Source organism: Elephantulus edwardii, unplaced genomic scaffold, assembly GCF_000299155.1.
Source record: "Elephantulus edwardii isolate Elephantulus edwardi_28Jun2011 unplaced genomic scaffold, EleEdw1.0 scaffold00066, whole genome shotgun sequence".
NCBI classification, from domain to species: domain Eukaryota; kingdom Metazoa; phylum Chordata; class Mammalia; order Macroscelidea; family Macroscelididae; genus Elephantulus; species Elephantulus edwardii.
In genome coordinates this window covers 2,234,435-2,262,133 of record NW_006399816.1, presented here as the reverse complement: position 1 = coordinate 2,262,133, position 27,699 = coordinate 2,234,435, and the positions used below count along the sequence as shown (strand labels likewise).

At 42.2% G+C, this 27,699-nt stretch overlaps 1 protein-coding gene across 2 annotated transcripts in view; it reads left to right on the top strand.

The window, feature by feature from the left end:
- The window catches only part of TBC1D2B (TBC1 domain family, member 2B), a 120,332-nt gene that overhangs the window by 77,829 nt on the left and 14,804 nt on the right, over positions 1-27,699 (top strand). For both annotated transcript variants that reach the window (XM_006888256.1, XM_006888257.1), the window contains exons 4-9: positions 10,326-10,489; positions 13,547-13,782; positions 14,486-14,881; positions 22,627-22,737; positions 23,687-23,880; positions 25,683-26,177. In XM_006888256.1, coding sequence (XP_006888318.1) covers positions 10,326-10,489; positions 13,547-13,782; positions 14,486-14,881; positions 22,627-22,737; positions 23,687-23,880; positions 25,683-26,177 — 1,596 coding nt within the window. The remainder of the gene's footprint in view (positions 1-10,325; positions 10,490-13,546; positions 13,783-14,485; positions 14,882-22,626; positions 22,738-23,686; positions 23,881-25,682; positions 26,178-27,699) is intronic.

The following is a 27,699-nucleotide window of genomic DNA, read 5'->3' as shown; positions in this document are numbered from 1 at the left end:
TTTGTATTGGGATTGCATTGAATGTGTCAGTTGTCAGGGCATATTTTTAATGTGAGGTTTAAAGTATCTTGGTAGTATTTCCAGGGGTTCATCCACCCTCTATGGCTCTAGAAAATATAAAGTCCAAGAGAATTTTAAATGCTTCTGTATCTTATCCATTCTGATCAGAATTTTTTTATGGGATCTTGAATAAAAATGTTCTGTGATGGTAGCCAGGAACCATACATAACTATTCAAGGAGGTAGTCATCTACATATTTTATCAAAAAGACCTGATTGCTCATCTTTCTTCTTCAGAGCAGCTGATTGGTTCAAACAGCCAACCTCTTGGTCAGCAGCCCAGTATGTAACACGAGGCATGGCCAGAGTTCCTCCGTGTTTCATATCCTCATTTTATTCTTCCACCTGCTCCAGGTGAATGGAGGCTAATAGTTGTTTCTTAGATGATACTGTGCAATCTTTTAAGACCCCAGCACTACACAGTGCCGAGGAGTAGAGCAGGAGCGTTGAATATGTTCCTGGCCAGTTAATTGGAATGTTCCTTGAAACAGTGACCCTTAACCTCCAAACCAAGGATCCAGATCCCATTAGGTGTTTGGTTATGTATAAGCCAGCAGTGACTCTTTGTTCTTGTTGTTATTGTTTGACAACAAACAGCTTTTTATCTATCACAATTTTTGCCAGTTCAACTTTTTGCAGGTGGACAACTTTTGACAACAATTCCAATAGCAAACTGCACAATCCAATCCTTAATGAGATTTTTGTTTCAATCACCACTAACCCTCCTGTTTTTCCTCTGTCCCACCCCTGGTAATCACTCATATGTTCTGTTGGCCTAGTGGTAAGACATTGTGCTGCAAACCCAAAGGCATGCAGGTTTGAATCCACCAGTTGCTCTGTGGGAGAAGGATGAACAGTCTCCTCCTGTGCGATTTATCGTCAGCTGTGGTTCATTTCTGACTCAATGGTACACAACAACATATGTATTTGTTACTAAGATATCATTTATCTACAATAAAACACAGCTTATTTTAGTTGTACAGAACATGAATTTTAGAAACTATACAAAGTCATTACTGTGGACTAAATTATATGTCCCAAAGGTATTTATTTTAAATCCTAACCTTTGTACTTATTTTTGGGAGGAGACATGGTTGCTCAATGATTGAGCATTCCCTGCTAACTGAAAAGTTGACGAAATGACCTACCGACTTAGAAATTTTGTCCAGAAAACCCCTAAGACTTTTTTTGAGGGGAGAGATCTTTTTGTCCACTAAGATTTTTATTGGGGTAGAATTGTCCACTTTAACAATATGGAATCTGCCTGTCTAGGAGCATGTTCATTTATTTATATCTTTTTAAATTTCCCTTCACATTGTTTTTGTAGATTTCTACATAAGATTGGTACATTATGTGCTCACTTCAGCAGCACATATACTAAAATTGGAATGATTCAGAGAAGAATAGCATGGCCCCTGTATAAGGATGACATGCAAATTTGTGAAGCATTCCATATTTTTAAAATTTTATTTAAAAGAAAAGATTGAAGGGAGCTCTGGTGGCCTAGTGACAAGAAGCTGCACTGCAGTCCCAGAGGCATGTGGTTCGGATCCACTAGATGTTCTGCTGGAGAAAGAAAGACAATCTCCTCCTGTACCTGTCAGATCCAATTTGACGGTATACACACACAAAATAATAAAGTGTTGTTGTTGTTGTTGTTAAATGCCATTGAGTCTTAGATGACTCATAGCGACCCTATGAACGAAAGACCTGAACAACTGTATAACTATCATCGTTTCTCCAGGTTCATAGGGTTTCCACAGGCAAGCTATTTTGAAAGTGTATTCCACTACTGTTTCAAACTTGTTTAATTGGGGAGCTCCACCAAGCACTGTCCGCCAAGGGTAACCATTATCACATTTGACCATATCAGTGTCACAGTGTTCAGCATCACAGCAACCACAAAGTTATCTCTGTACAGCAAATGGACAGTCCAGTGCTGTGCCTGAGGGCCACAGATTAAGTTCACCCACCTTTGACTTGGTAGCATAACTTTCTATCCACCAGGCCCACAGAGCTCTCTCTCTCTCAACTTAATATAAAATAAAAAAAAGATTGGTACACCCTTCTTTTAAATTTATTGCTAAGCATTTTTATGCTATTGTAAATGGGTGTTTTGAAATTTTTATTCATTGCTAGTGGTAACCCAGTATATAAACTGTTTGGTCACATGGATTTAGTTAACAATCATCTGTGGGCTGGAAGCCTCTTGTTTAAGTCATTCAGGACCAGATGGGAGGGCCTTTGTATTTAAAAAAAAAGTGTGTTGGTGTTAATTGTGTTGGGGAAGAACATTGTTCTAAGAGGTATAGCACTGGTCTGTCAGTTAGCTGTAATGAGAATACTCAGGGTTGCTGTGACACTGAACCCTGTACCACTCGTGTGTCATATGTCATAATGGTTACCCATGATGGACAGGGCTTGATAGAACTCCCAGATTAATAAGACAGGCTTGACAGCAGGATTGTTGTCCACTTCTTAAACAACAGGCCTTTGGAAACTCTATGAACATTAGAGAAATGACAATAGTTATAGAAGAGGGTTCAGATCTTTTTTTCCATACAGTTGCTGTGAGTTGTACTCGACTCAACAGCACTTAACCGTGGTAACCTTGATAAGTTTTCTTATTCAGATAGCACTTTGTAGATTTCTTGGGGTTTTCTAGGTACACAGTCATATCATTGCAGAGTTTTACATCTTCCTTTCTGATCTTTATACATTCTTATGCATTTTCTTGCCTTACTGCACTGAGTCCCTCCATTATAACATCTAATAAAGAGGGTGAGAATGCACATTGCATAGCTCCTTATCTTAGGTAGAAAGCATTGAGCTTTTCATTGTAGAACATGATGTCAGCCATAGTTTTTGTAGATACTTTTAACAAAGTTGAGTTCCTCCTTGATTTTGATTATATAATTTAGATTGAAGCCAGCCTTGAGGTTCCAAATCCTAGTAAGAAAGCTGCATGCTGTGTAGCATAGTTTTCCTGGCACAGCATCCCTGTCTTTCACATCTTTGGGAGCAGAACCTCCTTATTGCTACTCTCAGGGGCGCTGGCCTCCTTTAAAAGGGTGCTGCTGGCATGTTTTAGTCTCTCCAGTAGATTTTTTCTTATTTTTCATACTCAGTAGGGGATTGATTGTTTCATAGCAGGTCTCACAGTGCAGTGAAAAAAGTACTCAGCTGCTAATTGAAAGGTCAGCAGTTTGAATCCAACAATTACTCTGTAGAAAGATGTGACAAGGGAGCTCTGGTGGACTTATGGCAAGAAGCTGCACTGCAATCCCAGAGGTATGTGGTTCAAATTCACCAAATGCTCTGCTGGAGAAGAAGGGCTAATCTCCTCCTGTACTAGTCAGATCTGATTTGATGGTACACACACACACACACACACACACACACACATACACACACATAAAATAAATTTTTTTTTAAAAAAAAAAGAAAGATGTGACAGTTGGCTTCCATGAGGATTTGTATCCTTGAAAACCTTATGAGACAGTTCTACTCTGACCTTACAGGGCCCTTAACTAGAATCAAATCGTTGGCAGTGGGTTTTGGTCTGAGGACTTCATCAGACATTAGAAAGCATGATATGCTACAGAGGGATTTGGAATTTGAAATTATTTGGATATGTTGGATTTCTTGCTGAGCATATCTGTTTCAGACCAAGTAGATCATCTCTGCATCTATTCTTCATATGTATAATGGACATGCTGTGAATTCAAAACAAATACCAGGAATGTGGTGTCAGGATTGGAGAGAAACTCATCAACAATCTGCATTATGTATATGAAACAACCTTGCTTGCTGAAAGTGAGGAGAACTTGAAATATTTCCTGCAGAAGGTCTAGAACTGTAGCCTTTGGTATGGATTACATCTCAACATGAAGAAGACAAAAATCCTGACCACTGGGCCGGTAGGCAACATCGTGATAAGTGGGGAAAGGATTGAAGTCCACGATTTTGTCTTGATTGGATCAATAACCAGTACCCTTGGTACTAGAAATCAGGAGATCAGGAGGCGTGTTGCATTTGGGCAAATCTGCTGTCAGGGACTTCTCCAAAATGCTGAAGAGCGTTGATGTCACTTTGAAGACTTAGGTGCACCTGATTCAATAAATGTTTTTTCAGTCACTTGCCACACATCTGAGAGCTGGACAATGAATAACAAGGACAAGAAGAATTGATGCCTTTGGGTTGAGGTGTTGGAAAGAATACTGAATATCCCATGGACTGCCTACAGAACAAATATATCTTGGGGAAAGTGCAGCAGAATGTTTCTAGGAGGCAGGTGATGAAGCTTCATCTTACTTACTGTGGACATATTGCTAATAGAGGATATTCCTTGAAAAGGGACAGCATGCTTGGAAAAGTGGAGGGTCAGTGAAGGAAAGAGAGATTCCCAATAAGATGGATTGACACAGTGGCTGCAGCAATGGATATGTGTGTCAGAGATAATGAGGAAGGTACAGGATAGGACAGGGTTCAGATCTGTTGTTCATAGGATTGCTGTCAGTTATACTCCACAGTGCCTAATAATACCGTAAAGGTAATATGAGCTCTGGTGGGTTAGTCTGTAGGAAGTTTTGCAGCTAACTCCAAGGCCGTGCAGATCTCTGCCAGTTTGAATCTGCTAGTGTCTCTGAAGGAGAGAAGGATAATTTATGGTGCAGAATAGGGAAAGATTTTAATCTGTTGTTCATAGGTTCATTATGAGTCATAGTCAACTCAGTGACAACAAGGTCATTTATGTGAGGTTACACGGGATAATGTTTCATTCAATAACTGCTCAAACAGGTTTTAATTGAAAATTTTATTAATTTGTGATAGCTTATATGCACATGTCCTTTTAGCTTTTGACAGTTACTGGATGTGGAATTCCTTCCACATCAAATGATTTCGTTATTAGCCCTGGTTCTCAGAGTAGAACCACAAGGAGGCCAATACTAAGGGCTGACACAACAGAAAGATCATCTGGAGACCTGCTGCTAAGCCGACAGCATCCAGGCTGCAGAGTGTGGACCCTTTGCCTGTCAGGAGAAGTGAGCATACTTGGGGAAGCTCTGTGCTAAAGAACACCTCCCCCTCTTCCAGCAATCCTCATCCCAGGGTAGAAGCATCAGCCTAGGTTGGAAGGACTGAAAGAGTTACCAGAAGGAACTGGCACATAAAGCAATAGAAACCCTGGGCCCAGGAGAAAAGAACAGCAGAGATGAGGAGATGCAGAAGTAACAACAGAGTGGACTGGTGAGAGTAGGCCAAAAACTGACACTTGGGCTGCAGTAACACTTGAGGCAGCTGAGACCACAGGTGGGCTGAGTAGTAATAGAAAGCCTGCCTGAGAGCAAGAGACTGAGAGGCAGTGAAGGATGGCAGCTGTCCTGGCCTGGGTCCACTCCACGTGGGTGTTGTCCCCAGTGCAGTTCTGCTTGCAAAGATGCCATCCAGGATGGGCCCAGGGCTGCTAGTTGAGAGCAGTGAATGGGGCAGAGCCAGTCAGGAGATGTGCCAGTCCACTGGTGGAAGAAGAAATTTTGATTCCTCACCATGAAACTTACGCGTTCTTTGCTGTCTCCTGCCATGTACTCCCTAGGAGTATCTGCTCTGTCCTGGCTCTGATCAGATGAACAACTTGTATTGTTGTGTATGTTGCTATTGCAGTTTAAATAGAAGCATTTTGCTATCTTTATTTTGCAAATTGGATTTCTTTTTTAAACTGTTTTAAAAATAATTGGTTTACGACAGTTTGGTGTAGTTATCTTTGTGATTATTGAGTTGGAAACTTATTGAGGTTTTTGGATCTGTACGTTTATGATTTTCATCACATGTCGACATTTTTTGTTCATTATTTTCCATCTAGTTTTCCTGTCCTTTCTCTTCTTCAGGGCCTACAATTACATGTGTATTAGACCATTTGAACTTGTCCCTGGCTCACTAAAAAGCCTGTTCATCCAGCTCTCCTTTACTCTGTCCTTCCTTCTTTTCTTTAATTTTGCATTATTTTTGTCTTGGCATCATCGAGTTACTTACTAATCTTCTGCAATATCTAAACTGCTTTTTATTCCATCCGCTGTTATCTTAACCTCTCTTCTGCATTGTAGTTTCATCTCTGGACGTTTAGGTTGGGTCTTTTTGTTTTTGCTTTTTACCTCTCACTTATCTGTCTTCCTTTAAGCTTCTTACTAATGGAGAATACAGTTATGGTAACTTTTATAGTACGTGTGTACTGATTTTACCATGTGTCACTTTTTAATCTGTTTCTGTTGGCTGGTTTTTCTCCTCATTATGAGGGTTGTTTCTTCATACATCCTTCCATGTTTGTTAACTTTTTATTAGATGCCAGAGTTTGGTATTTTTAGTTTTGGGGTTGTGATTTTTTTACTGACTTCTGTAAAAAAATTTTATTCTTGAGCTTTGTTCTGAAATGTGGTGAAATTACTTGGAAACAGTTTGATCCTTTTGAAGCTTGGAATGAGAATGGCTATTAGTCTCAGGATAGTTTCAGTAACCCTTCTGTTTACTCTGTCCAGTGCCCCAAAAATGATGAGGGTTTATACTCTCACTGATTGGGAGAGGCACTTTTCCCAGGCCGGTGTGAGCTTCAGGGAGGGTTCCCTCCACTTTTCCACGTGGCTTTCTCTCGCTCTGAAATAGCTTCCGTTCACGAGAACCCTGATCAGTTCTCACCTGAAGACTTGATGGTCTCCAAGGATTCCTGCGGCTCCTTTTCTGCATATCTCTCTCCTCTCCAGGACTTTTTCCTATAAACTCTTTCTGCCTTGGGGACCCCAGCTCTGTCTGCTCAACTCACAGTCACTGGCTCTATCTACCTGGCTTCCCTCTGTTCACACCACGGCCATGGCCAGGAAACCTTCTAGGCATCACATTCGCTGATTTCAAATCCTACTACACAACCGTGGTGATCAAGATAGTGTGGTACTGGTACAGCGACAGACACATAGATCAGTGGAATGAAATTGAGAACCCAGAAATCAGCTCATCTACCTATGATCAACTGATCTTTGACAAGGAGTCAAAATCAGTTAAGTGAGGAAAGAGCAGTTTCTTTAACAAATGGTGTTGGCAAAGTTGTAAAACCATCTGCAGAAAACTTAACCAAGATCCACATCTCACACCATACATGAAAAACGGCTCAAGGTGGATCAGGGACCTAGAAATAAAACAAAGGCTATAAAATGGATCAGAGAAAAGCTAGGAAGAACTCTAGAAGCCTTTACTAATTCACAGGATGAACAGTCTTCCAAACATAATGAAAAACCTACAACTAGGAGAAAATAAAAGAGTGGGACTGTCTAAGAATCAAATCCATATGCACTTCAAAAACTTCTCCAACAGGGTAGGAAGGAAACCCACAGACTGGCGGAAAACATTTGGTAATAAAATATCTGATAAAGGACTTATATCCAAAATCTATAGAACACTCGAGGACCTCAACAAGAGAAAAGTAAACAGTCACAAAATGGGCACAGGATATGAATAGACACCACCAAAGAAGGCGTTCAGATGGCAACCAAGCACATGAAATGTTCAAAATCCCTAGCTATCAGAGAGATGCAAATCAAAACAGCTACGAGATAGCATCTCACCCCAGCCATAATAGCAAAGTTCAGCAGAGAAGCAAACAATAAATGCTGGCGAGATTATGAAGAGATTGGAACTCTTTTTTTAAAAATTTATTTATTTTATACTGGTTTATTTACAGAATTCTAATACACTGTTTTTCACACCAGATCTTTCCCATTTCCTTCATACATACCCCCATCATCAAATTGTGCAACCCTATGATTAACCTCCTACCATCCTCATCCATCTGCTTCCACCCTCCTCTCCCCTTGGATCTTCATACTCATGCTACAATAATGGTTTTATACATTATTTGTCCTTATGGGACTGAGTTAGTTCACTCAGCATAATGCTTTCCAGTCCCTCCCAAGTTAAGTATTAATTTATAAAATCATTGCTCCTGTGTGCTGCATAGTATTCTGTCATGTGAATGTACCATAATTCCTCAATCCTTTTTGTTGTGCTTGGATATCTGGGCTGTTTCCACTCTTATTCATTGCTGGTGGGAATGTAAAATGGTTCAACCACTATGGAAGGCGGTCTGGTGCTTTCTCAAAAGTTGGAAATAGAAATACCATTTGACCCAGCAATTTCACTACTGGGAATATACCCTAAAGAAACCAAAGCTGCGACTCAAACAGATGTATGCACACCCATGTTTATTGCTGTGTTACAGTAGCAAAGAGATGGAATCAACCAAGTGCCCATCAGTAGACAAATAGAAAAACTATGGTACATTCACTCAATGCAATATTACACAGCACTGAAAAACAGTGAACTCATAAAACATTACACAACATGGGGGAGCCTGGAGGACTTCATGCTGAGTGAACTATCTCACTCACAGAAGGACAAATACTGAGTAACAGCACTGTTATAAAATAGGACAGATGGGGGCGGGTTGGGAAGAGAATAAGAAGAATGGATAGATAATGCATTAGAACAGATGAGGGGAAGAACTGTCCGAAAGGAATATGTTCCAATTAGGCATTATATGTATAACACCAGTATGGAACAAGGTTTTTATTGCATGGAAGGCTAGGAGGGTAGGGAGGGAGAAAGAAAATATGCAACAATGAAAACAATTTAAAGGAAACATTTTTAAAAATTAAATAAAGGGAAAACCACATTTAAAAAAATGGTGTGAAGCAGTAGGAGACAACTGAGTGCTTAACCAATGTACCACCATACTTACATTATGGATCCGTGTCCAGAATAGGGAGAGTTAAAGCAATGCCATAAAAACAAGAATCTTGCTCTTGTTCACTGGTGTATCCCAAGTACCCACATAAACCAAAAAGCCAAACTCCTTGCCGTCGAGTCAAATCAGACTCATATTGACCCTGAAGGGCAGAGTGAAACTACTCCTTAGGGCTTCCAAGGCTGCATGTCTTTATACGAATAGACTGCCTCATCTTTCTCCCACAGAGCTGTTGGTAGGTTTGAACTGCTAACCTTTTGGTTGGTAGCCCACACTTCACCCACTGTCCTACCGGAGCTCCTCTGGTGCACAGTAGTATTGTTGTTAGGTGCTGGAGAGTCCACTGCAGCCCATAAGAGCACTGTGAACAGCAGAAGAACCTTGCTCTGTCCTGCACCATCCTCATGGTCTCCACCATGCCGTTGTTAGTCACTGTATCAGTCCAGCTCATGGAGGATTATCCTCCACTTTTCTCGGTATGGTATCTTTTTACAGGCCCCTCCTGGTAACATGCCCAAGGTATGTGAGACAAAGTTTAACCGTCCTGTAAGGAGCACCCTGGTTGCACTTCCTCCAAGACGCATTTGTTTGTTATTTTAACAGTCCTCAGTATAGTCAGTAATTTTCACCAGCACCATACTTCACAGGGAGTGATTCTTGTTCTGTCATCCTTATTTATTGTCCAGCTTGCAGATGCAGAGGAAGCAATTTAAAATGCTATGTTTAGGATCAGGGGCACGTTAGTCTTTGGACTGTCTATTTGCTTTTTAGCCCTTTAGAGAAGTTCCTGACAGCAGTTTTCACCAGTGCAGCATTTCTTTTGATTTCTTTGATTGAACACATAGTTGTTGATATGTGTCGTGGAATCCAAACTGACTCATAGCTGACTGGCCCTCCAGTGGGTTTTTAGAGTCAGTAAATCACATGGGAGGAAATGGCCCATCTTTCTCCTATGGAGCAGCTGGTGGATTCAAACTGTGTGCCTTTGGGATTACAGCACAACTTCTTTACCACTAAGCCATCAGAGTTCCCTGAATACATAGCAGGCACTCAATACATGTTTGATGAAAGAATGAATGAGTTTTATGGACTAAGTAATATGTGACTGCGTGAACATTTATTCATTCTGTTGATTTAAGTTTAGATTGTATTTTTTTTTAATGCTAAAATAAACAGTGCTGCAATGAGTGTTCTTGCTCCTGTCTTCTAGTGTACAAGAAATTCTTTAGAAGTGCTGTGTCTTAGGTAGACATCTCTCCAATTTAATTTTATTTTATTTCTCTCAATGGTAATGATACCAGCTTACTCTGTTAATGGTGTTTAAAGAGTCCTATTTCTCAGTATCCTCACCAACATTTGGTATTACCAATCTTTTTGTTCTGATCAGTCCTGAGTAAGTTGAGGTACATGTGCAATTAGGTTTCGTTTTACTTGTCTTTCCCCTTTTCAATAGCACATTTCTCTTTTTATCTCAATAGAAATTCAATGTCATCTTTTCGCCCAGGACGTGGGCATAATGATAGTCGGAAGAGTAGATTTTATACTAGTGATGATTGGGAGCTTTTGGACCCAAGCCCTAAGGACCTGGAGGACTCCATGGTGCAGGAAGAGAGGAAGAAGCAGGCGCCCGAAGGGAACAAAGGTATAAGCATGCTTCCTCCCGTGTCTCGTTCTTTCTGCTGCTCTCTGTGAGCTACTGTGTGGTCACAGATGTTCTAGGACCAGGTATAAGTTTCATTGGGGTTTTGCTTCTCTTTGTGGGAGTAAACACTTGAAAAATATGGTAATTGTCCAGGACAGATGGTTCTTAAGTACTTCCCAGTGTCTAAGCACTCAGACATCATGTCTTTATGGGAGTACTGATGTATAAAAAGTTTTATTATGAAAATATTGACATGTACACAAAAGTGGACAATGTAGTATAATGAAATCTGGTGCAGACATCATCCTGCTCCCGCAATTTTAATCATACGGCCCTGCTGCTTCTCGTGTCTCCTCTACATTCCCCATTACTCCCTACACCCACTGTCAGCTGGATGATTTATTTTATAGTACATTGTAGGCATCCATCTATTTTGTCTATAAATACTTCAGTATCTATCTTTAAGAGATAATGACTTAAAAATATATTCTTAACCATACTTCATTATACCACTTAAAAAGTGATAATACTTTTATAACACTATCCATGCTCCAAGTAAATGTCTGTTTACAGTTGATTTGTTTAATAAGGCTCAAAACAAAATTAATTTCTTATATTTAGTTGCTCTATCTTCTTGGGCTCTGTTAGTCTAAACAACTTTCTCCCTCCGCTTTCCTCCCTTTACTTTGGGGGGAGTCATATTTGTTGAAGAAACAAGGTCTTTCTGTGCCAACAAATAGTCACCATTTTGGATTTTGCTAATTGTTTTTCTGCAGTGTCATTTGACGTGCTGCTTTGCCCAAGATACTCCCTGTACACTCGTAGCCGGGTCCAGACCCCTGCCCATGTTCGGGGTTGACTTCCAAGTATGGCAAGAGTAGTGTTTGGGGCTTCTGTGCACTTCCTGTCACAGCATAGCCTGCAGAGTTCCTGCAGCCTTTTTATCTGATGTTTTTCATTATAGGACATGATTTCAGCCCTGGTTTCTATAGATGCTTTTAATTGAGTCCGCCCTTGATTTTAAGTATATAATTTAGATTGCAGCCAGCCTTGTGGTTCCAAATCCTAGTGAGGAATCTGTATGCTGTGTAGCAAAAGTTTTCCTGGCACAGCCTCCCTGCCCTTCAGTGTCCTGCACTTCCTTGGCAATAGATCCAAGATCCGTTAATTTATTATAGAGATAATTAATATTTTAAACATAAATAACAAATGAATTTGACATTCTGCATTATACCTGATTCTGTCTTTGGCTGGGGAAAGTGGGAAACAATTTAGAAAGCCTTTTAATTGAGAGAGGAAGTCCATATTAAAAATTGTTTTTTCTGTCCCCTTGGGGAAGGACTGATACTGATTTGAGAGGGAGAATGCCTCTGTCCCACAGAGCGTGGTGGTGAGTGCCCACTGGTCCAGCGTGGCCTGTGTGAAATGTGGTCAGCTGCATATGCCTCATAACACAGAGCACGGCTCTGTAAAGTGGGCGTGCCTCCTACAGGTGGAGGAAATTGGATTACTGAAGAGGATCCGTGTTGGCTATCACTTGTATAGGAAGTCTGGGAATGAAATGTAAGGAGTGAATGCAGCAGTGTTTCTGAGGGAAGAAAGTGGAGGGCGTGGGGAGCTCCCAGCACCCCTGCAGAGTGTCTCAGCCTAACCTGGATCTGCCTTGAGAAGGAGATTTTGTGAAAGCCTCAGAGAGAACAAGATGCTGATGGAGTCTGATTGTGCCTCATTCCTGGGAATATTCTATCATGCCTCTAAGAATCAGCCCTCTGGTTTGTCCATGTAATTTACAGAAAGTTAACTGCCCCATGTCATTTACAGGAAGTAAACTCCTCTTCCCAGTATTTTTCCCTATTTTTAAAAATTTTTCCTATTTTTACATAAACTTCTTCTTGAAGTATAAAATACAGAAAAATGCCCAAATCAGAAAAGTATAGTTTGACAAATTTTCATGACAAAATTTGACCCCTATAAACCAGCACTCAAAAAAGCAGGGCAGTTCTATCTCCTCCAGAGCCAGCCCAGACCCTCAGCTCCCCTCCAGTCACTTTCCACTCTGGGAGCTGGCACCATCCCAACACCTAGCAACATCAGTTCACTGTTGCCTGTTTACTAATTTTATACAAGCAATATCTTACAGTCTGTTTCTTTTGTGCCCCTTCATTGTATTTTGAGCAAATATTTGAATCCATGTGCACTAAAATTAGGTCAGTCCGGTGGTGTGTGTGCTACTAACGCGGACTCTAGGAGTCACTGACAGTTCGAAGCCACCAGCTGCTCCACAGGAGAGAAATGAGTGGAGTCCTTCTGTTCTTGATGGCAGTGAGAGAGCATTAATGTTTATTTCTGCAATATTTTTTAAAACCTATTTTCTAAATTCATTCTTTAGAACATTTGAGATTAAAAAGCCATACATTTTTATTCTTCAGAAAATTTTGCTAGTAAGTTAGGAAAAGTAGGAAGCAAAGATTCATAGTATGTCCTTTCAGTCCTGTGCTTGGAAAATGAACATTTAACTTTGTAAGTCTGTGAGAACCTGGGGAGCTTGGGCAATGATGTTCCCCCCCCCCAACCCACTTCTCTATTTTCTTCAATCCAGAAAGCGCTTGAAATACGAAAAGGTGATGTGAGCACACGGGTACAGCACTGAGCGCTTGAAAAGAGCTTTGGGGACTAAGCCAAGTATTCAAAACAAGCCTTGAGAGGAGAGTTTTGTCACACTGTCATTAGTGCCAGTCCACAGCATGCCTTTTTTTCATGTCTTAAAGCAAAGATTGAGTAATACAATGCAACTTTCTCTCTGAGTGATCACATGACAGTTTCTCTTAAGGAGGATCTGGCACATGTAGGGTGGGGGGCGGACCATCTTTGATTGTGGGTGTGTTAGTTATTGTCAGGCCCGAGGCGGGGCACAGAGGCTTCTGTGCTTCCCCGGCCCTCCGGGTGATAGATGCCAGGCTCCAAGGAGGCAGACACGTGAGAATGTTGACTGTGCTGTTGCCATTGCCAAAAGGAAGATTTGATCTGTACTTAAAAAACAGGTTTTTTTTTTCATAGGACTGACTGGCTCAGGATTCCCCTTTGATTTTGGACGTATTCCCTACAAAGGAAAGCGCCCTTTGAAAGACATGATTGGGTCATACAAACATCGTCACAGCAGCGGGGACCCTTCACCCGAGGGGCTGTCATTTGGTGGTGGCAATGTTAGCAAGCCGGCCTCAGAGATGCAGCTTCAGGTTCAGAACCAGCAGGAGGAGCTGGAGCGGCTCAAGAAGGACCTGTCTAGTCAGAAGGTAACTTTTTTTCTTTTGACTTCTGTCTTATCTCACATTATCAAGGCTGGAAGGAAGGCCAAGCTTTTGTGTCTCGGAGTCTTTTGAGGGCAATTTTGTTTCCCTGATGTTTTTCTCTTAAAAGTTCATTTTGCCATGGAATCCTCTTAGCCACTACCCCTCTGCTTTATCTGTTTTCATAGATCCCTAATTCAAGGAGAGGAAACCCAGTAGAGGGGGTATGAGGAGGGTGTTGTCCGTGTCCAGGCCTAGCCCTGCCCCAAGACTGGCACAATCAACATCCCTTCAGCCTGGAACTCTTTAACACTTGCCAAGAAAAAATTTCCACATCGTGTTTAACAACCCAATTTCCTTCTGAGCTAATCAGATCTCATTACACTTAATTGCTCAGTAGTAGTTCAGGGACTGATAGAGCCCAGATTGCTGTAACTGAGGAAGGCTCACCAGGAACCATTGTTAATTTCAGTGTGCATGCTCATAAGTTCCTGTTTCCTATTATTATTCTCTTCAGAAAGTCTTTATGGAGAAAATATTTCTTTTTCCTCTATTGTGGAGATTCTTCAAGAGGAAGTTCAGTATTAAAATGTTTCTGCATTTCCTCAGATACCAGTGATTGCTCCATGCCGAGTTGTCCTGACTTCTGCTCTGCCTCCTCTCCCTTGCTCTCCTTGCCTTTTCACTCCCTGCTCCCTCTGGCTCCCAGGAGCTCGTGCGGCTGCTCCAGCAGACGGTCCGGTCTTCCCAGTATGACAAGTATTTCACGAGCAGCCGACTCTGTGAGGGGGTCCCACAGGACACGCTGGAACTTCTACACCAAAAGGATGACCAGATTCTGGGCCTCACTGGCCAGCTTGAAAAATTCAACCTAGAAAAGGAGAGTTTCCAGCAGGAAGTGAGGACGCTCAAGACCAAAGTGGGTGAGCTCAACGAGCAGCTGGGGATGCTGATGGAGACGATCCAGGCCAAGGACGAGGTCATCATCAAGCTCTCAAGACAGCTCAGCGAGTGTGAAGTCAACGTGTCTTCCCCAACCATGGTGCCCAGCTCACCCTTGGCTGCCCCGGCCAGCCGAGACCAGCTGGAGCTGGACAGGCTGAAAGTAAGAGCAAAGAATGGGTACTGGTTATTCCATAAAGCCAAACCCCGTGCACTCCACTGATGTCCCTTTAGTGATATTATGTTGGCTTCATGAGCTGATTGAGCATGATGGCAGAGCAGCTGTGCCCTCTTCTCCCTGCAGGTTTAATAGGACTTAGTGTCACATTATTACTCTACTAACAGACTTTCTTGGAAAATGAAATTTGCTGTTGTTTGGAATGTTGAAAATATTTCTCCTTTGCTTTCAGGCAGCTCAGCTTTTTTGTCCTATATATACCAACCATAGAGCTTAACCTCTCACTTGTGTAGAGTCTCTTTGTCTTTTTGGTGCCCAAACATGCACACCGAAGCTATTTACACAGCCTTCCTCAGAATCCCCTAGGTGCCAGGAGAGGGAGCTACGGCAGAGTTGCTTGAGGTGTGAACACCGGCTTCCAAGCAGCTTCACTCCTGGAGGGACTGCTCAGAGTCAGTGTCCACCACCTGATCAGGGGGAGTTCTAACATTTTCAGAAACGAGGCAGCATTCTCCCATTGCCCTATTCTGAGCTGGCCCTGGGGTTGGAGGGATGGCCTCTAAACAGAGGTGACTCTAAATCATCCCTGGGATGGTAAGCAGCTGATGAGATAGCACATGGGTTTTATGGGAGGGAGGCAGGGGCAGCCTGGCTCTTTTTGCTGCTAGAGAAAGCTGTTGGGCCAGAGGGGAGGGCTGAAGGCCAGTGAGGCCTAAGGGAAGGCCGTGACCATTCTTGAGATTCTGTGGGAAGAGGTTTCAGGTGAGAGGTGTCCTCTACAACATGGGGAACTAGGACAAGTATGTGACTCAGAAAGGTCTGTAGCTACAGGCTCCACTAGCTGAATCTTTCTCACCTGGCTACCCTCTTGCAAATCATTTTACTCTGGGGATGTTTATTTTCTCCCAGTACAGTTTATCTCTGAAGGATGAAGATGTACTGCATGAGGGCGCTGGTGAACACTAACTTCATGGCCATCAGTGATTTGCATGATAGGTCAGGAAGAGAATCCACAATGGAAATTGGGAAGCACTTTGTTGACTATGTGTCTGCTCTCCCATAGTGACTTCTAAGTGATGGCAGTATTAGATTTGTGAGGTCTCAAGGGTTTATGATGAAAAAAATCTAAAAGCACCAAGTTCCTCCCCCAAAAAATATCCTATCACTAATTTATTTTTTTAATTTTGATTTAAAATTAATTCTTTCTAAAAACAGTCAGTGTCTTTTTAAAAAGTGAGAACCGACTTAGGATTGCCCATAATGGTCAGTCTTGTTTACATATGAAACCTAGAACATTAAAATATCCTCTCCTCTCATTGTCACTAAGTTGGAACCAGCTCAGTTTTTAGGGGCTGTAAATGAAATGGAAAGAGATTGCACATATTTCTCCTGGAAGAGCAGCTGGTGTATTTGAAATGCAGAGAGACATAGCATTTGGGTGAGCAGCAAAACTCCTGACAGTTTACACGACCAGACTCCCCCTTAGAATGCTGAATATACACAGCTCATCACAGTTTGTGGCTACTTACAGGGTCCAGCTGAAATTTGTATTTTTACCAGCATTTGAGCACTGCTTGGCAGAGGAAGCATGCATGTGACCAGGTTTCATTTGGAACAGAGCCGGGGTATGTGTAAAAAAAGTGCCACATTGCTGCAGCTCTGCCGAACTCCTGGAGACACTTAATGGGGTTGTTCAGAAGTAGATTTCCTCCCTCTTAGTCTTTTTTGGTAGCAGGATGGGTGGAGTGGTTTTGAATCAGTCATGTAATTTTTTTTTTTCTCTTCCAGCATTTCTCATGTTAATTTCCAAAGCCTTTGGCTCCAAAATTGTGCCCTAGTCAGCCAGGCTACATAATGGCAGTTAGAGAATGGTTACTTGGTGGCTTGTGTCTTGTGAATTCTAGGTGGGATAAGAAGGTCCTACCTCACCACACGCCCCAGTCCACTCCCTCTGCTTCAGCAGCATGGGTTTTATCTGAAAATACTTTCTTTGAAGTAACTTAAAAAAAGAAGATCCTACCTTGTTCAGTGACCCTGTATTTTCTGACACTGCTCTGTGTGGAGCTTGTTAATTGCCTGTGCCAGGAGGCATCCCCTCTGTGATGTTGAAGACCCTCCCTCTAACCTGTGCTGTTCTGCGTTGGTGGTGGAAGGATTTAACGGCTTGAGAGAGAGCCAGGGTAAGCCTGGACAGAATGGACATTATGATGTGTGGTTTGTTAGTAGAAGAGTTGTTTTATTTTCCTTGTGATCCACATTTCAGAAATGTCTTTGGCAATGGGTACATGTTTATTTTGCACTCTCCTCTTTTATTGCTGGTGTTACTATTCAGATTTCTTGCTTTCTTTCCAGTGAATGTGGCCTATAAAGACTTGTGCCTCATGGAATTTGCTAACATTTCCTTTGTGGTCTAAAACATGGTCGGTTTTCTTATTTCTGTACTTTTCTGAAATGAACAGATATTGGTCCGAGGATTTTACCACCCTAACAATTTAAATACTTTATCTGTTTTTCTTTCCAGCCTTTTGTTGTGGATATATAATCCCTCTATTCTTGGCATAGATGAACTTCGGTTTCGTTTTATTGAGACTGATAGTGTAAGCAGTTTTGTGTGTTGTGTTTCCTGAACTAATGATTTTCAAAATTGATCCTCTTAGATTGTGTCATTATTTACTCAGTTTTTGTCTTCTTTCCTAAGTTGTGCTCTTTCACCCATAAATTTGTACATTCAGTCTTCTTTTCTGGGAAAGTTTGATCCATTCATTCAGCAAGTATCCATGCATGATGACCCTGTGTACCCTGTGCTCTGCAAGGGAGGCAGTGCAGAGGAGAGAAGCCCCAGTCGTCTTGGGGCTCACGGCTTAGTTCCACGTCACACTCACTCCTACTGAGTCGGATCTGATTCAGAGTAGGCCTCCATTGAGTTTACTCAAAACTCGCACTCACTTTCTCAAGTCCGTTCCAACTTATGATGAGCCTCTGTTTGGGTTTCTGAGGATGTAAAACCTAGTGGGAGGAGATGGCACACCTTTCCCCTAAGAGAAGCTGGTGCATTTGAGCAACCAGATATGTGTGGCCTTTGAGTTAGCAATGCAGTGCATTATGAACTAGGCCATAAGAGCCAATGCTGTAAATCAGAACTAGACAAGACCACGTGTCATTCTGTGGAGTAGCTGGTGGGTTTGAAGTCTTTGGGTAACAGCACAATACTCTTATGGACCACATCACCAGAGCTGCCTGTAGTTTAGTTTGTTGTTCTTGTGTACCACAGAGGCGGAACCGACCCATAGCTGACCCTCCGGCAGGTTTTCAAAGGCAGTTAATCACATGGGAGGAGATTGCCCCTTAAAGCAGCTGGTGGCCTTGAACCACGTGCCTTTGGGATTTCAGTGCAGCTTCTGGGCCAGCAGAGCTCCCTGTAGTTTAGTTTAGAGAGCACTAGATAATAGGAGAATTACAACTGTGGTGAATAGTGGGAAGGAAGGGAGCGTAGAAGAGTACAGGGTAGTTTACTGAGCGTGGGCTCTGGAAGGAGACAGGGCTGTGCGCAAGCATGACCACCATTTGTGAGCTTTGACCTGGAACATGTCACTTCATTGCTCTGTGCCTTGACGTATCCCTCTGTGAACCAGAATTTCTGTCCAAGGTGGTGTAAGAATTGAAGGAGTTAGTCCTAACAAAGCCTCACACAGTACCTGGCACCTCACAGGCTCGGACCCTCAGGTGTCACTGTGGCTTTGAGCATAATCATGCAAGGAAGACATCCTGAAGCTAAGTCGTCAGGACTCAGCTTACGTGTCTTAATGATGAATTGTCAGAATTCTTTTTTAAGTTAGAAACAGAAATATCATAATACAGCTGTTTTCACTGCCCAGCCCTGTGCTGCCCAGTCTGTCCTTTGTTGTGTCAGGATGTTCCTCAGTTGTGTGACCACCTCTGTCCTCGTTCCTTCTGTGTTCTTCAGCTGCCCTCTAACTCACTTTCCTTTGGCTGGCCTGTGTTTTAGTAATGTGCTTGCTCATGGCTTCCCAGTATGAGTGCTTTAAGGTGCCAGGAAAAAGGGAAATGTCACGATTGAAGTTTGAAAGGAAGAGCAGTGGCCCCACTGTGTTGGCATTAGCGGTCTTGCATGCTGGTGGTGATGTGGCCTTGCCAAGGCCTCGTGGCTGTGACCCATGTCAGAGCTCACGTGGCCATTTGGAGGTGAGTGCACAGAAGAGCCCAGTTCCTAGGCCTCGCTTTTTTTTTTAATTTTTTTTTTTTATAATTTTGAGGAACATTTACAGAGAATTTGGATTTCCATTCATTCATTGCTGCACTTCTCTCCCTGCCCCCCAGTTCGCTCCTCTCTTTCAAAAGTAAAAGAAAGACTCCCTCCCTGGTACACAATCCCCCCGCACCCCTCCCGCCACCCCAAGTACATTCCACTATGCAACCTGAATTGTGGACTCTTGTGATAACCATAATACCCTATCATACATCGCTTTTAAATAATTCAGTTCCTCATCTGTTTCAGTGCAGCATACACAATTTATCCAGTTTTTCTCAGTCTTACCCCCACCCTAATATCAGTCCCATTTTACAGCAGTGGCACCATGCAATATTTGTCCTTTTGCAACGGAGGTATTTCACTCAGCATAATGTCCTCCAGGCTCACCCATTTTGAATAATATTGAATGAGTTCCTTGTTTTTCAATGCAGCATAGTATTCCATTGTGTGAATATACCACAGCTTCTCTACCCATTCGTTTGTTGATGGGCACCTGGGTTGTTTCCAACTCCTTGCTATTGTGAACAAAGCTGCGATAAACATGGGTGTGCATATATCTGCTTGGATGTCAGTTATGGTCTCGTTGGGATATATTCCCAGTAGTGGAATTGCTGGGTCAAATGGTATCTCTATTTGCAACTTTTTGAGAAAGCGCCATACAGCCTTCCACAGTGGTTGCACCATTTTGCATTCCCACCAACAGTGAATAAGGGTTCCAGTTTCTCCACAACCTCACCAGCATTTGTTGCTTGCTGTTCTGTTAAATTTTGCTATTCTGACTGGGGTGAGATGATATCTCATAGTTGTTTTGATTTGCATCTCTCTTAGAGCTAGGGATTTTGAACATTTCTTCATGTGCTTGTTGGCCATCTGAATGTCCTCTTTGGTGAAGTGTCTGTTCATATCCTGTGCCCATTTTTCAATTGGATTATTTACCTTTATCTTGTGGTGCTCAAGTATTTTAATAAATTTTTATAAATTCTAGATATAAGTCCCTTATCTGACATGTCATTACCAAACACTTTTTCCCAGTCTGTGGCTTCCCTTTTTACCCTGTTGGAGAAGTTTTTGGATGTGCATTAGGCCTGCATTTGTGTAATTAGGCAGTTTCTTCACTGAGGAAATAGTGATAATAATGGTGTGAAAATTAACAGCAATAAATGTGTAAATGAGTTAAAGTGCCCATCAGTGGGCCCCTTGTAGCCCATAGCAAGTGCTCAATAAATCTTAGAAACCATATAAACATTGTCAGCTCAGGAGTATTTTATGAAGGAAGTTCTCACGGCACTTTCTTATTTGGAGATGGGGCAGCGTCTCCCCACTTGTCTCTGGTGGAATGGCAGTGGCTTCCTTCCTGTTACAGCACAAGCAGGTGGTGCCTTTCCTGAAGATCATGCTGCCCAGGGAGCTGTCGTGAGGCAGTGTCTTCTGTGATGTGAGCTCAGAATTTCCTTAGAGATGGTACCCAGGCATCACCAGCCTGTCAGGTTGTAAATTGTCAGAAAGAAGAAGTGCACATTTAATAAAGACTCATGGGAGCTGTAGGGAGTTCTAGTGGCTTCATGGTAAGAAGCAGTGCTGCCAACCCAAGATCATGAGGTTCGGGTTCACTAACTGCTGTGAGGGAGAAAAATGGGCAATCTCCTCCTGTGCCGTTTACTGTCGTTGAATACCCACTGGAGGGCCAGCTATGAGTCGACTGGTGGCACGGTTCTCAGCAGGTCCTTAGTTGTTAACCTGAACACTGTGAGTCCCCATCGATGCAAGCTCACCAGCTGCTCCTCTGGAGAAAGGCAGGCAGTCTCCTTCCTGTTAATGATGTGCAGCCTTGGAAACTTGATGGAGGCTCACTAGGAGTTGCAACCACCCAGTGGCAGGGAGTTTGAGTTTCGTGGAAAGACATTTAATAATGCTTTCTAGTATAGAACATTTAGAAATTGCTGTTCAAATTGGAAATTGGCCTCATTTGCACTGCCACTGGAATAGCACATGGTTTGGATCCATCAGCCCCTTCACATAAGAATGATAAGGCACTCTCCTCCTGTGTGATTTACAGCCTCTGAAAGCTTGCTGAAAGCCGTAGGTTGGTTCTGACACAGCAGTACAAATCAGCAACAACTGGCCTCAGAGGTGGTTCTCAGAAATATATTTAGATGCTTCTTCAATTCACTTTGAAAATTCTTGCTATTATTGTCATTGTTGTTAAGCTCTAGCAGTCTTGTCTGTGATTAGCGTTGTGATAGCATAGCACTGTGATACTAATCCAAAGGTCATGCTTTATACCTCTCTAGTGGCTCAAATCCACAGGAGAAAAATGGACAGTCTCCTCCACGAGAAGTGTGACTTACAGATTCAGAAACCCAATGGAAGGTCCTCTGTGAATTGTTTCCCACCGGATGGCAAGGCATTTGAATTGTTTATTATTAGCTTGGTCTAAAGAAGTTCCTTGAACTTCATTTTCACATGAAAGCATTCTCGTTTTCAGTACTCTCATTTCATTGTTTGGTTTTCGTTTCTTTGGGGATTTTTTGCTCAGAGTCCTAAGGGCTGCAACTAACACATGGCTTCTGTGTTTGCCAGACCAGCACTTCAAGTTGAATTTGGCAGAGCCAGTCCCCAGTTTGCTATGTTCCAGGAGGAGATAAAGCAAACATTGCAAATTTAACTATTGAATTTAGGTGAAAAGTATATTGTGTTCATTGTACTTTTTTACTAATTCATGTTTATAAATTTTAGTGTTAAAAAGTTAGTAAAAATGTTCTCTAAACACTTTATATAGTATAAAAGTTAACTATTAAGTGGGTATTTTTTAGTTTTTTTAAATATTATGAGTTTTTTAAGGGCTTTTATTATATGGGGAGTCTTTTCTACATAAATTAGATAAGTAAAAATGATAATATCTGGAAAATGTGTTGCGCTTATTTCATTGAGAAGGCTGAGTGTGTTGCTTTAATTTACCCCCCCTTGAATATTCTTTTGGAGTATTTGTTTTTGTTGGGGTTTTTTTGCCATCTAGTCGGAACTAACTCATAGCTGATCCTCCAGCTTGTTTTCAAGAGGCTGTAAATCACACAAAAGGAGGTGTGATCTTTCTCCCTGGGAGCTGCTGGTGGATTTGAACCACAGGAAAGGTGCTGCCGTTGGGTTCGGCGTGCCACTGTCTATGGACTATGCAACAGCACACCCTTATTTGAATGTAGAGGAGTAAACTTTGCCAAGTCTTCTAATGAGGAAGAGTTCCTTCCTTTGACTCAGATCAGCCACCATAAGAGAAAAAAGTTTCCCCATCCCCTTCACTACAGCACTGGGCCAGCGACCTGCCAAGGGCGCCACCTGTGTTAGAAGTACCCAGCAGCATTGTTGAGTATCATAGAACTCTAATGGGGAAGGCAGCCAAGTGTTAAGTGTATGTAATAGTCAACATTGTACCAATGAATGAATTACTTTTTCCCCTAAACAGGATAATCTGCAGGGATACAAAACTCAGAACAAATTTTTAAATAAGGAGATTTTGGAACTCTCAGCTCTGCGAAGAAATGCAGAAAGGAGAGAAAGGGATCTGATGGCAAAGGTGGGTCAAGTTGGATCTGTTCTTCTAACTGCTGGGGGTGATTAGGAAGCCATTCTAAAATGGGCATGCTTTAAACCACTGAGAATCCCATGCTTGGAGGGACATGGTGTCAAAATATATTTCAAAGGACATGCAATATGTAAATTGCATACTTTGGTTCATTTCCTAAGATCAAGATAAAGTCCTGGGATGTAACTTTCATTTGCACATACGTGTTTACAGTGATGTTTGCTTGAAGAAAAAACAAAAACCTGGTTTCATTCTGAGACCGCCCTTCCCATTTAGGTGATTTGGGTTTGGATATGAGCTGTTGGATGTGAATAATTATTTAAGCTATAAAATGAGGTTGGTGAGGATGATGCCTCTTCTGTGAACTGGATAGAATTGGTGAGAGAGGCAGATAGATTGATGGGAAGGGCTTTGCAAAATATAAAGAGACCACAAACATTAGTTATAATGACTGTCCAACATCTGTTATATACCTGTTTTAACAGTCCTGAAAGCACCTTCTAAAACTGTTCCAGCATATTTTCTAGGGGCACATTTAATTGTGGTATAAAGTGACAGATGGGAGCTTTCCCTGGGTCACTCCTGGGTAACTCAGTATCTCATGGGGTGGCCACTGATGGCTCACGTGCCACTGTGGCAGTCAGCCTGACCTCAGTAATTGGCGTGCAGCCTGGTTTCTGCTGCTCATCCCCTTGCTCAGAGCTGATGTGAGTGTGACCTCCAGAGACATTGTCAGCATCCTTCTGTGCCAGGCCCATCTAAGGAAGATGGCCTGCTAAAGATGATAAATGGTACTGGCATAAATAAACCCCTTAGCTTGGATAAGAGCTGACTCTCATTTCCTAATAATACTTCAAGGCTTGTCACTCATAGAGTGCTTGAGGTCCTAAGGATTGCTTTTTCTCTGTCTGAGTGGCGGTAACCACTGCGTTCTCTGCAGTATTCTAGCCTAGAAGCCAAACTCTGCCAAATAGAAAGTAAATACTTGATATTGCTTCAAGAAGTGAAGACACCAGTTTGCTCGGAAGAACAAGGACCTGCCCGGGAGGTCATCGCTCAGTTGCTGGAGGACGCACTGCAGGTTGAGAGCCCGGAGCATCCAGAGCAAGCGTTTGTTAAACCTCATCTTGTCAGGTAAGGTGCTGGTGACTGCTGCTGGTGCAGCCACGCAGTGGTCCCATTCCCCCAGTTCATAAGTAATGGCCGTTCACAGAGATCTTGACACAGTTCTTGCTCATCACCCCTATCCTATCAGCAGCCCAGATTTTATCCTCATCTTTCCAGTAATACATGCATAGGAGAACTAAAACTCAGTTCAGGTCTTTTGATTCTAAACCCTTTTCCCATATACCATGCAAGGTGGTCTTCCTTCTGGTCCTGCAGCAAGAGGAGCCAAGCCTCCAAGGAGTGGAAATTATCTTCTGAGACACACTTTGTGGTTTGAAAGCAAAATGAGCCCCTAAGTAGGGAAGTAAATTTTCTTTTTAAGTGAAAAAACACTTAGGTCCATACCTCACTGAATAAAGAATCAAAGTCATAGTTATTCCTGCCCCTCAAATGAACTTGGGAATGCACAGAAAGAGTCTAGAGACTAGGCATGCCTGATCCAGGCCTTTGCAATTACTTCTATGTTTCAGAGAGTTGGAATATGACTGGGGAGGGGTGGGTAAAGAAATGGCAAGGATCTGATTGTGGGAGGAAAAGTATACAAACTTTGTAAGTAAACACGTATAAAATAAAGGAGGGGGAAAGAGAGACAGAGTTGGACAATGACTAAACTTGACAGAAGAAGGATCGATGTCTTGGAGTTGTGGTGCTACAGAAGAATATTGAACATTCTGTACACTGCAAAGAAAACAGATTTGTCCTGGAGAGGGTGAAACCAAGTTGCTCCTTGGAGACAAGGATTTTGAAGCTCCATCTCACATACTTTGGACATGTTGCCAGGAGGGACAAGTTCTTGGAGAAAGACATCATATTTGGAAGGGCAGAAAGATAGTGCAAGAGAGAAAGACCCTGAAGGAGGTGGATTGACAACAGTCAGTAACTGAGGTAAAGGGAGTAGGTGTGTCAGAGACAGACTAGCTCAGGAAAGGACAGGTTTCAGAGCTATTGTGTCTAGGACCACTATGAGTTGCAGGCAACTGAATGGCATATAAGAACAATATATATAACCAAATTTGTCATGACAGGGGTCTAGAGCAAAGGCTACATGGTGGAGTGGACCTGGGGGAGGGTTTGTAAAACAATGAAAGAATTTTTCTTTTACTTTTCCAAGAGGTTAGTGTACTGGGGGGAGGGTTGGGAGGGGAGAAAAGTGCAACAATGAATGAATGGAAATCCAAAGTCTCTGTAAATTTTTACTGAAATTACTAATAAAATTTTTACTGAAATTACTAATAAATTTAAATTTTAAAAAAATAGAAAAAAAACAATATATATAACCAAAAATATCTTTTTAATTGTTCTTGAGGTTGGTCTTTGGATTTTTTTCAGTGTCTTTTGAAGCTTAGAAACTATACATATGCTTGAATATGATGTTTAAATATACATATGCATGTCTTAATGTAGCCAAATACATCAATCTTGTTTTGTAGTCTTGTCTGTATTTTCATTTGTACTTTTCACATTTGGAATTTTAATCTTTATGGAACTGATTTTTCTATATGCTATCAATAAGAATTTAATTCAATATCTTTAATATGGAAAGCCAGTAATCCCAATTATATGATTGAGAAGTTCACTTTTCATTGCTAATTTAAATTGCCTGTTAAAATACTGTACATATTTGACAGTACACGTAAAAATAATACAATAAAAATTTAAAAAAAAATACTGTACATAACAGGCTTATTTCTAGGTTCTTTATTCTCTGTCATTGGTCTTTTTTGCTAAGATGCCATCATTTTGACTTTTCATTTTGATTTTCTCAACAGTGAATATGATATCTATGGATTTAGGACTGTCCCTGAGGACGATGAGGAAGAGAAGCTGGTAGCCAAAGTCCGTGCGCTGGACCTGAAGACTCTCTACCTCACAGAAAACCAGGACATCTCCACAGGGGTCAAGTGGGAGAACTACTTTGCGAGCACCATGAACAGGGAGATGATGTGCTCTCCAGAACTGAAAAACCTGATCCGGGCAGGTATTCCCCACGAGCATCGCTCCAAGGTGTGGAAATGGTGTGTGGACCTACACACGAGGAAGTTCAAGGACAGCACTGAGCCTGGCTACTTCCAGACGTTGCTTCAGAAGGCACTGGAGAAGCAGAACCCAGCCTCCAAGCAGATTGAGCTGGACTTGCTGCGGACGCTGCCCAACAACAAACATTACTCCTGCCCCACCTCAGAAGGCATACAGAAGTTACGCAATGTCCTCCTGGCCTTCTCCTGGCGGAATCCTGACATTGGCTACTGCCAGGGTTTAAACAGGTGAGTGTCCAGTCCACAGAGCGCCCTTTGCCATTAAGATCCCATCAGGAGAACATCAAGGTGCCAGGCATTGTCTTAGCCGCCTGTCCCTACTAGCAAGCCAAGAAAAACCAATCATTTAAGGGAAAGAACTTGTATAGCAAACTGGTGTAATTATGCATATCCTCAACTCTGAAATAATTAGGAGAACCAGACATACTTTTGGCAATACTCCATACTTTTGGAGTTAAGAACTCCAAAGTAATATTCTCTTGAAGCTAATTGGTTTCCCCCTTTTTCCCCGCCCCCCTCTCTCTCTCTTTCTTCCTGGCTGTTTGGCATCATACTTTGGTTTTGATTAGAGGTTTGATTCCATTTATTTTATAATGCACTAAGTGGATACTCCTTGTTTAAACAAGGGTTCCCTCACCCCCTAAGCAATTAGTCAGCCTGGAAAAGCCTAAACTTGTTTTCTTTCTCACTATAACCTTTCAAAGTTCTTAAATACTTCCCTGCAAAACAGAGGTAACTGAAGAGCCTCTGACCTTTTCTTAAAGACACAGGCTCACAGTGGACGAACCTCAGGAGGTACTGAGGTGTCTCTGAAGCTGCTCCCAGGACAGCTGGGCTTCCTGCCTGCTCATGCCTGCTCCTTACAACCTGTCTGATTCATACCTGCCTGATACACTTTCTGCTGTTGTTGTAATTGTCCTTTTCTGTCCTATTCTGTGTAATGAAACTAGGAAACCACTCTGGGTATGAATAAAGTAAGAACGAAGAGGACCTGTGCGTGTACTTGGAGCTCCCCCGTGAGTGAAGTACATGAGCTGGGGTTTGGAATGCTGGCATGTACTCTGGATGTTCATGGGCCTTTTTAAGACTGATTCTGCCAGTTACTAACCTCTAGATAAGAGATGTCTGTTTGCATCTGAACTTAAAAGTATTGCAGAAGGAACGGTTTTTAAGCTGGAATGTCACTGAGTTAAAACGTGAAACCAAATAGTGGTGAAGAGAGGGCATGTGCCCCATAGAAGGTAAAAGGGACATCAGCTAATCCTGGGGCAAATGGCCTGGATTGTAACTGGGATACTTCCCGGCAAAGCTGCCTTGTTTGGCTTAAATCCACAAATCACATGGCAGGCTCCATTTGAAAGTTCCTGGCAGCGGACAACCCCTCAAGCCTAAGTGATCCCAGTGAGACTCAAGCACACTTTTTTGGGGACCCTAAGAAAAGTGGTGTGCTTTGTAATCTGGTATTGCCATGGGATCCAGAATAGGTAAATTTCCCAGAGCAGCTCTCTGTCCACCCATCTCTCCAACCCCATCAACTTTAAAGCTTTTAAATATTAATCGTTTCATTGGATTTTCCCCCCTTAGTATATTTTATGCATGGCCTTGCCTACAAAAGTACCCAGAATGTTAGTGGCAGAACTCTAGCCTTTTAAAGATAATTCACACCGATCCTCTTGAGCATCAGTTTAGAATTATATCCCCCAAAGCCCTGCCGGTTTTTTGTTTGTTTGTTTGTTTTGTTTTTTTAGCC